Below are 10,460 nucleotides of genomic sequence, written 5' to 3'. Positions count from 1 at the left end.
TCGGCGCTCCCAGGCAGCGCTGCAGCCCCGGGGCTGCCAAGGGGGGAGTGGAGGAGCCAAGTGTTTTGTCAGAAGTATCAGCTGATGGAAGCTGTAGCCAGAGAGAAATTCCTGGTCTCTGGCGTTCCCACCTGTGTGGCAGGTCAGTGACTTCCTAAGAGTGGAGCTCGGGGATAAGTGACCCCAGAGCACACACACACACAGAGCCCCTGGACCCTGCTCCAGGCTGGCAGATGGAAACAGAAAATGAGCTGCGAAAGCCCCATCACCCCTTTCCCCACTGCCAAAACCACCCTGCTCTGTTCATCAGCTTCAGCCTGATGAACCATCACCTGGAGGGCAGCTCTGCAGGGGCAGAACCTTCACCTGGGAAATGCAGGGGGAGAGCTCAGACCACAGGCTTGACATTCGCACTTTTGGCACCATTTCCAAGTGCCATGGCAGAGCCTCTGCAAGGGAGGGCACGAGACCCTCTCCATCTGCAACATCAGCATCATCCCACACAGGAGGCAGGTGAGAACAATCACAGCTGTCTCCAAACTGGAGCCTGAATTCCTCACCTTGAGGTTTCCACACCCACTGCTCCTGGTTGCCACCTGCCCCACAACCCAGCCCAGCTCCAAACTTTGCTCCCAGCACCTCGGTTAGGCTGAAGCAGCCAAGATTTACCCCTGTGAGGCTCCTGGGCCAGACTGAACCTTCTCCCTGCTGTTCAGCTCATGCCTGCGGCCTTGCTGGGCAGAGCCCAGATGGTCTGGGAATGGCCAAAGGCACCTCCATGGCACAGAGCCCGTGCTGGTGTTATGGAAAAGCAGGTGATGAAGAGCCTTTCCTTTGCCTGGCCACAAACTCTGAAGTGTCACCTGCCCAGCACAACCCTCCCCACATCCCCTCAGCTTCACCCACCCATAACTCGGGTACCCAGCCCTGGGGTGGACATTCCAGTCTGGAGGGGGATTTGGGGGCCTGGGCATGGACCCCTCTGTGCCCAACCCCAGCTATGACCATGCCAAAGTGTCCTGACAAACCTTCAGCTGTGACACAGCTGGGGCTGGAGGAAGCACCCGTGGGGTGTTCAGCCACCCCAAGGCAGCCCCAGGGACACCCTGACCTCAGCTCCTCTCCACTCAGAGCAGAGAGAAGCTCCTTGGAAGCTGAGGCTCCCCAGCCCACGCTGAGGAGCACGGGGGGAGGCCAAGTGAAACCCAGCGCTTGGACTTGTGGCTTCAAGACCAGCTGCTTCCTCACAAGGCCTGGAGGAAGATGAGGGACAAACCCCGCGGCGGGATGGAGCTCGAGCAGAGAGTGACTTACCCCGAGGGCTGGAGGCATCTCTGGTGGGTTCCCCAGGCCCGCTGCACCTGACAGCTTCTTCCCCAGCCTCTGCAGCAAAGCAGGAGCAGAGACTCATCGGGGGAGCAGCCGCGGGGCTGGTTTGCTCACGGGGGCCTCTGGCTCAACCATCTCACCGCTTCCCCTTTCCGACAGCACCGACGCACCCGCCTCTCCCATCCCGCGCCTCCTCCGGCCCCGCTGCTGCCCCCGCTCTCCTTCCCACCCCGGCAGGAGTCGGGGGCTCTGGGATGATCCAGCAGAACCTCTCGGGAGGTTTGTGCACCCCCAAAGGTCCCGGCGTGGGGGCCCGGAGAGCTGCCAAACCCCTCTGGCTGCCAGGGCAGCGATTGCCGCAAACTGCTTCCTGTTCCCTTCAGAGAAAAACCGCCGGGTGTGTGCCCGGGGAGCCCAGCACCCACGGGCTGCACCCCAGGGCTCCTTGCACCACTGCTTGTCAGCCAGGGCCAGCGAGGCCTCACGTGGGGCTCCCACTAATGAATCCTTTGCCGGGTTGACCTCGGGCAGGAATAGAGACCCTGACAACCGCCAGGCCCCGGCCTTACGCGGGGTTCTGGCCACGGTGGTCTCTGCAGGTGAGAGGCAGATACTCCAGCTCCCCAAGCAAGGGGGTCCCCCTGCCCTTTCCCTGTGCTGCGTGACAGGCAGAGCCCCCAGCACAGCCCTTCACCCCTGAGCACAGGCTCCTCGTCCCAGCGCCCCGAGCACCCGCAGCCCCAGCCAAGCCCTAATCAGAACAAGATCCACTCACACTCCGATTACTCAGAGACCGCAGCTTTTGGCAGCCCTTGGAGCAGCAATTACCCCGTGCTCCAGGAAACCACAAGAGCAAAGAGGAATTAAGGTTTAATTTCTCTCAAGTCCACCAGAGCTCAATCAGGATCAGAGATCAGGGCTGCTCCCAAGCCAGGCAGCTGCCCCAGCTGGTGGGATGGTGCGTTGCCCTTAGCTCAGACGAGGATGAGATCTTCTCCTGCCCCGTGTCTGGCAGGATTTGGGGGTTACTGACCTGGAGCTGTGGGGGCAGCCTGGAAGAGCACCGAGGGATAACAGGAGGAGGGCTGGCCGGGCCTCCACAGCATCCCAGAGAGCCCAGCAGGCAGCAAAACCTCCCCTGACAGCAGGTTCAAGTTGTGGCTTCGCTTAATTTTGTGTTTTAGGATCCCCAGAGAACAGGACGGTGCCATAAGAGGCAACTCCAAAATACTCTAACGCTCCAGCTCGTTTCTCGTCACTCTGACGGTCAGAGAGCTCCAGATGGGCTGAGGCAGGAGCTGGAAAGGCCACAGAGCCCCTTGGTGTGCCCGGGGGCTGGCAGGGGAGCAGAGCCAGCTCCTGAGCCTCCTCCAGCCCCGTGTTTGGAGGCACTAGGTGGCATCAGCACCGCACGAGCTCTGCTCGACCAGCATCTCCTTCCCAGCCCTGGGCTGAGGAGGCAGTTACTGGAAGTTGCCAGGGACGGGGGTGAGGAGCGCGGGGAGGGTTCCCGAAGAAAAACCCCAAAAAAGCAGCGCTTGACGCACGAAGATCAAGCTCCTCCCTTTCCTCACAGTTCATTGCGTGGAGGGTGAAGGGACGGGATGGCCCTGGGTGCTCCCGAGGGGCTGAGCCCCGGCTCCAGGGCAGCCCCAAAGCGCAGGGGCAGGGAGGGACCATCCCGGGGGGCTGAGGAGCCAGGGCTGCAGCCCCCGGTGGGGCTGGGGAGAGCCCCGGGGAGGGAACTCCTGAGCCAAACCCAACAGTTGGCAGCGCTGCCCCCAGCCCGGACCCCCCGGCAGCTCCTGACATTCCCACCGCAACCCCGGGGGATGCTGCTGGGACTGGGGAGAAGCGGGAGAGCCGAACCGAGCAGCTGAACCCGGCCAGGAGGAGAGCACAGCAGGTCCCCCCCACCTCGCTGGTGCAGCTGCTGCTCAGGAAGGAAATCTCACCTCTGGTGAAACAAAACAAAGCTCTTCTGCTTCCTGAGCGTCCTCCCGCAGAGCAGGTGGTGAGGATGTTCCCGCTGCAAACCCTGCTCAGCTGCAGGGCTGGGATCAACCAGCTCCTTGGACTTGGGATGGTTTTTTTTGGTTGCTTCCCAAAATTGCCCACAGGGAGGAACACCTGGGGCTGTTGTGCACGTGGGAAGAACCAGGAGAAGGTTACAGAGAAGCAGCTCCCGCTGGTTCAGGCAGGAGGAATCTCTCTCCCAAATTTCCCCCCCTGGCATCAGGCTCTTCAGAGCCCCAGGGGGAGGAACACCCCAGCCTGGATCCCAGGAGCACCAGCCCAGGAGCTCAAGTGGCTTCAGACCACAAACCCAGCCCTGGCAGATCTGTGTTGTTTGTTGTGGGTTGGTTTTTTTCTCTTCACACCCTTAATTTTGCAACTCCAAGTATTGCTTATTCCAAGATACTTCTTTAGTGCTTTCCCTGTGGTAAAGCAGCATCCAGGGCTGCACAGACCTCAGACACAACATGAAGAGAGTTATTCTTGGATAATTTATTCACTATTTTAATATCAACAGTTTTGTTCAGTGTTCTGACACACAGCAAGGTTGGTTTGTTTTTTCTTAATAGTCAAAGATCTTTTCTGTACATGTCACTTGGCTTGGCTCTGATGCATGAAAACACTGAAAAAGTAAATCCAGAAGGAAGTTTTTTGGTTTTTTTTTTGGTTTTTAAATGTATTTTCTTCCTTTTTTAGAAAAATGTCATGGCATGTTTGATCCTTGATTGCAAACAAGAGGAATCTGCAACCCTGCTTTTATTCTGGAACCTTAGATATGCCAAGTGGGAGAAGCAAAATGCAACAGTAGAAGAAAAAAGGACTTCACAGAACATCCCTTAACAGGTACCTGAAAGTGTTTTTAGTTTATTTAAGTGCAAGGAGAAAAATCTTCACTTTGGGCTGTGTTTGAGAACACCAAATGTCCAGCACCCCCCTCCATGCAGGTCCTCAAACCCAGTTTTGAAAGTCCCTGAATAAAATCATTGCCCAAACTAAAGCAACAGGAAACACTTCCCCTCTTTAACTACTGTTGGTTCTGTTGAAGTGGCCTTTGGAAAATTCTCCATCAGTTTTCATGGGACTGTTATGGGAGAAGTACCTGGAAGTGAAGGTGCTGGGAGCTTTGCTGGATGCTGCTGGGAAAATTGGGATTAACAGATGAGCTTTGGGATTGAGTCCAGCCCAGATCTCTCAGGTGTTCAGTCCTGAGCTCAAGCTTTACTGGTGATACTGGGACTGAGCCCATCCAGTGTCTGTGCCCACCTTTTAAGCTCTGCTGATGGTTCCTCTTCAGCTGCCAAAACCATCCCAGGTCCCCCCAGCTGCCCAGACCCTGCTCACAGGGACCTTCTGGGGGCTGAGAAAAGGAAATGATTTCGTGCCACCAGTCAGGACACTGGACCCAGAACAAAACAACCACCCAAAAGGGAATTTCTCCCCCCCTGCAAATCTGTTGGCAAAAAATATAACAAGGCTGTAGGAGTTAATACTAACTTTATTGTACAATATTTAAAAAGTCATTTCTCTACCCGTCCCCTTCGAGCTTGCATTGTGCTGCAGTCAGGTGGCTGAAACTGCAAGAAGTGCTTACTTTGGAGAAGGACAAGCAATTTCATTGTAAAATAAGAAAAGACACATTTAATGACAGCAGATTGGATGCAACTGGTAGCTTTAGAATTGCTTTGGAACAGTCAGGTTCCTCCCAAAGTCACCTGTAGGACTGGCTTCCCTCTCGTGGTGCTCGTGACAAGCCAGGACAGAACAGGTTGAACGTGTTCACTCATGTTCTTACACCAACATCCACAACAGAATCCAAGCAGAGTTAACACAGAGCCAAGCAGAAGGTAAATAAAAAGGCCAAATTCAATTAAGTTCATACAAATACCAAACTAATCTTCTTCTGAATTTCATGTATTTTCTCAACTAACTACTTCTTGGTTTCAATCCATCCCACAGCTCCTTTCCCTGGCCCGGGCACCCAGGAGGGGACCCAGGTCCTGCTGTGCCAACGAGCCCCCCACAGCTCAGAGGGAGGTTGGGACACAGGAGCAGAGGGTTTATCTGCAGTTTCTTGCTCCCTCCAGGCTCAGAACTGATCTCACATGGATCACAGGAGCACCCAGCACAGCCCTGGGAGGAAGGGGTTTATGGCACAAAGATATTTTATCTTCTGACTTGTCAAACAAGGTTCCAGTCATGGGATCAGGAATCACTGCCCCAAGTGCCCCAGGGTCTGTCTTCATATCACAGTGACAGTAAGAGGGAACTAACTGCCCCTCTCCCTCCCCTCCAACAGAGGTTCAAGAACAACAGACACAGCCCCCACCTCTCCTCTCTTTTCCTATTTGCCTTCATCATAGTTAGGTCAATAACACAGCAAAGGTTTTTCCAGAAGAGTTACCAACATTATATGCAACAAACTAACATGAAGCAAAGTGTCCCATGGCTATAATACATATTTAGGAGGAAAGATCCACTACCCATGAATTAAGAGAGTACCCTTTAGCAACCTAAGAGCAGCTTCTTCCAACACAGCTGCTTTAGGAGCAACCAAAAACATCCTCCTTGCAGCCTGGTCTAGTTCCTATCACCTCTCCCAGGCCAGAGCTGGCACAGAGTTCATGTTATTAGCTCTTCTATTTTACAACACAACAGAGTATTTACAAGCAGCCAAGAAGGACACGTTCCTACCCCAGCAGCCAAGCTCTGCACTGCTGCCCTGCTCTGTAGGGAAGTAAGACTTGCAAGAGCTGTTCAGGAAGTGGTGACTGAATTTAACATGCAAACGGGTCTGAGGAACCTCTCCAGCCCAGTGAGAGGCAGCAGAGGGGAAAGCTGCTTGTGACACCTCCTGCTTCACCAGCTTCAGGGACAGGGAAGTTCTGGCTGCTTGTTGGTTCCTTCCCTGTCCCCAGACCACACACAGGAGGCTACAGCTGCTCCTGGACAGGGTGCAGGGTATGTTCTGCTGCCCAGGGGAAGTTCTCTGCCCGCAAAGAGCAGATCCAACCCTCCAGATGCTGCCTCAAGAAAAGGAAGGAGCTTCCCCTCCCTGGTTGTCCTCCAGCCATCCCACCAGCTCTCCTGCACTATCCCTTGGCTCCTCCTCAGCAGCAGCAGAGAGTGCCCATGCTTCCCCCCCAGGTGTGGTGTTCTCATCCCAAAGGAATCTTGATGGAGCAGCAGCTCCCCTGAGGAAGGCCCAGCACCCCTGCCCAGGCAGCAGCCCTTTGTGTAGAGGTTTCATCCAGCATATGCAATCTCAACTCATCCACAAACCTGGTGCCTCTGACCAGGGATCAGCAAGATCCAAGAGAGGGATATTTAGGATCTTCCAACAATAGAGACCAAAGTGCCAGCTGGGGGTGAAGGATTTTCCAGAGGTGAGAGCTGGGCTTTACAAATGATGTTCATTTATTCTTCCTAATTCTGTAGCTAATTGAGTGGCATCTTTAACAGCCACGAGTGGCAACCACTGGTGTTTTTTTTTTTGTTTTTAAAAAGGGGGAAAGTGATCTCCTCACCACTAGTACCATAAGCCTTTCCTCACCCCTTGGCACAAGGTAGGAAGGATGACTGGAATCATCCTGACACACAACACTGGGGATAACCAACTGCTCCGTTCGGTGCAGAGCGAAGGGGACGCCACGAGCCGTGTGGATGGACTGTCTGTCCACAACAAACCATCCTGCATTCCCTTGTTCAGCTGCAAATCCTGTGTCCTCAGAGGGCCAACCAATATCGATGGAATTTCAAAGCCAGACCCAATACAAGGTTCCAGTGTTTGGGTAGATCAAAAGATCTGCTCTTCCCAGTCAGGAGCGCTGCAAGTTCCAGGTCATCCAAACCAGGTTGGTTTTGGGACCAGCAGCTCTTGCTCCTTTCCAGTCGTTACTTCACTCAAGTCCAAACAATTAAATGGCTCTTTTGTTAATTTCTTTTTTAACAAGAGGATGATGTCAGAATATCAGATCCTCATGTGTCAGTTCCTTTGGTCACTACTGCTCAGAGGAGCAACAAAGAGTGACGAGCTGTTCTCCCACCCCCTTCCCTTCACTGAATGGTCCCAAGTATTGGAATCAGCCGATATTGATTTTTCCCTGATCCACAGTAGGTCCAGACCAGAATATTTCAACAGGTTTAGAGGTGTGTAGTAGTAAAAATATCCTTAGGAAACACTGAGGTAGACTGCACCAGAACAGGACAAAAATAACCCCACCACATCCACCTGCCAAGATTTTTACGGATACAAATTTACATGTTCTCTGTGGTTAAGAAAACAAATTGGTTTGTCGCTTTTTTTCTTTTTTACAGTGTTTTATATATTAAAATAAATAAAAAATTCTCATAAGAAAAACTTCTCTTCCTTAGAAAAGTGTGAGAATATGTCTTCTTTCTTGCAGTGTAGTCCAGAGCTGCTGAACAGTTACTACTTTGTAAAGCAGAGGAAATGTAAACGAGGCCTTTTGAAATCGCAGGTTCTTACCCATGTCTGGACTGTCTGTTTTCCACCCAACCTTCTGAGCAACCTGCACCCTCCACCTTTGTCCAAACCGACCAGATGCAACCAACAATAAGGCCCAGCAGCTCGTGGTGGTGCCCGGAGTCCACGTGGCTGGGCTGGGAGAGGCCATTCCCAACCAACTCCAGCCCCTGACTTTTCTGACAGGGAGAAATCGGTGGCACCGCCTGGGCTGGAATAAAAAGCCACCCACCAGCTCAGTGTTCCCACTCTCACCACGTCAGGAGAAGCTTGCTTGCTCCTGGCAGAGAGCAGAAACTTCCCCAGGAGAAGAAGCAGAGGATGGAGCATCTCTCTCCCAGTTTAAAGCCACCTCTTGCATGACATGGGCACCATCCACCATCTTCACCCCCTGCTGCAGCACCTCTCCCTGCCAGCAGCTCACTCCCTGGGCACTACCGAGATACGTTTGGTTTCACAATTCTTTCCTAACATCTGATGCTGATCAGCTCTGTCTTTCAGGCAAACAGCAGCAAAAACCCAAGCAGAGTCCAGAAGATGCAAGTTGACATCCCGAGGAGCTGAGAGCAGGGGCCAAGGCCCTGGGACGTGGCAGGATGGGGGAATCCCAGGAAAACATGGGAGGCCAGATGCCTGAGCAGCAGCAGCAGCAGCAGGGGGCAGCTGACCACAGTCACATCCAGCTTCTGCTTCACCTGCAGAGCCAAGAGCCTCGTGCTTCCCCCCTTTCCATTGGCTTCAGTGTCTCTTTTGCAGGTCGAGTTCTTGCTCGTCCGCATTTTCCAGCTGCTTCGGCGGCGCAGGAGGCAAAGCAAAGGGACACGGGGACAGAAGAGGAGCAGGACTTGGGACTGGGATGTTCTGGTGTCCTTCAGCCCCCAACAAGCAAGAGAAGTCCCAGCTACTTTGTCTCAGAGGGGCTTTGACTGGAGCCAGCCGACTGCATCATGTCAACCATATTCCAAAGCCTCATCAAGCATCAGCTTCACGTGTGCTTCAGGCTCACAGCTGAAATCAGTTCCTTCTGAAATCTTTGGACCACTTTAAGACCAAACAATCCCCCACATTCTCCCCTCCCCGAAAGGATCATCCACAGTCAATAATTTATATGAAGGTAAAACTTCAACTAAAGACATTTTAAAATATGTTACAACAAACAATATATATACTTAATGCTGTAAGGAGAGAAAACTCCCTCTCTCAGGTCAGGGGACTCAAGCTTTGTTTGGTCTTGAAAGTACCCACAAATCTCAGATTTCTGCTCCTTTGGCTCCCAGCACATTTTTCTCATTTGTTAATGAGTGAAAACCTACTCCCAAGAGTCCTTAGTATAAAAATAATCTGTTTAGGATTCAATCACTCCAAGGAAACGGGGGGGGGAAACCAAACAAAGATAAGTACACGCTTCTGAGAAGAGGAAAAGCTTCTGTGAGAACATACAAAACTTATGTACAAAAAGTGTGTATTTTGCTCTACATTTACACCCCACGGAGAGAGAGACACACACACCCCCCCACACACACCCCTGGGTATTTTAACCCATTTTTTTAAGTCTGAAAGCAGCAGCTATTGGTCAATCTGAGGATCTGGCGCGTCCGACCCATGTGTTGAATCCTTCAGCTGTGGTGAAGAGGGTGCCTGGAAACCCGGAATCCCACTGGAAATGCTTTTTTTGTCCTGCAGAAGTTTAGTTCCGCACCCTTCCAGCTGGAGCTCAGATCCCAGCAAATTTCATGTCTCCTTGTTGGCAAACGTGGATGTTCCTCCTTGGGTTGGACTTAGAACGGTCGCTTCCTGTTTTGAAACCATGGTTACAGAAGGGACAGCAGCCATGGAAACCTCTTCCATGTATGTTCACAGATAAGTCCACTGACAACCAGTCAACTTGGCAAAAAAACAAACACCAAAAAAAAAAAAAAAAAAAGAAGTATTAATCATAAGATGATTAAAAATCTGCAGAGTCTGTCGATGTGTGTCATACACTGTGGCAGCAATAACGAGAGTCCTGAGATTTGTGGAGGGGGCACAAAAAGCAAGACACAACCCTTGGGCCAAACAGGAAACGTTAGGAAGGACTTGACCTGGGCATGGAGAGAATCCGCCCGTTTTTCTTGCCACCGTTCATGTGTGTGTAAGGTATGTGCTCCTCATAGTTCCCCTTCAGGGCCATGGAGGGGCCATTGTCCCTCCCCAGGACTTTGTCCCTCTGTGAGTATGAGGAGGGGTCGAGGGGAATGCTCTCCATGTTCTCAAAGTCCATCTCGTACTCCTCGGTCTCCAGAGGTTTGTTCTCCTCACTGTAGAAGAAGGAGACCTCGTGGAAGCTGGGGTGCAGGTCCTCCTTCAGCATCTCGATGATCTCGATGAAGGTGGGACGCATCTTGGGGTTGTACTGCCAGCACATCTGCATCAGGCTGTGCCTGCACAGGGACAGGGCAGAGTCAGGGCCAGCAAGGAACAGCTTCACAGACCAAGAGAGCATCCCTGTCAGACAACCCACCAGCCACACCATCCTGACACTCATATAGAATCACAGAGTGTTTTGGGTTGGAGAGACCTTAAAGGTCTTTCAGTCCCAACCCCCCTGCATGGGCAGGGACACCTCCCACCAGCCCAGGTTGCTCCAAGCCCC

At 52.6% G+C, this 10,460-nt stretch overlaps 1 protein-coding gene across 1 annotated transcript in view; it reads right to left on the bottom strand.

Moving 5' to 3' along the window:
* Positions 1-4,822: 4,822 nt before the first annotated feature.
* Positions 4,823-10,460, bottom strand: part of INSR (insulin receptor) — a 53,307-nt gene continuing 47,669 nt past the window's right edge. Inside the window, exon 21 of the mRNA XM_051639395.1 lies at positions 4,823-10,248. Coding sequence (XP_051495355.1) covers positions 9,894-10,248 — 355 coding nt within the window. The 3' untranslated portion in view covers positions 4,823-9,893. The remainder of the gene's footprint in view (positions 10,249-10,460) is intronic.

Source organism: Apus apus, chromosome 24, assembly GCF_020740795.1.
Source record: "Apus apus isolate bApuApu2 chromosome 24, bApuApu2.pri.cur, whole genome shotgun sequence".
Classification (NCBI taxonomy): Eukaryota; Metazoa; Chordata; class Aves; order Apodiformes; family Apodidae; genus Apus; species Apus apus.
The sequence above is the reverse complement of the archived record's forward strand: the minus strand, read 5'-3'. Positions and strand labels throughout refer to the sequence as shown.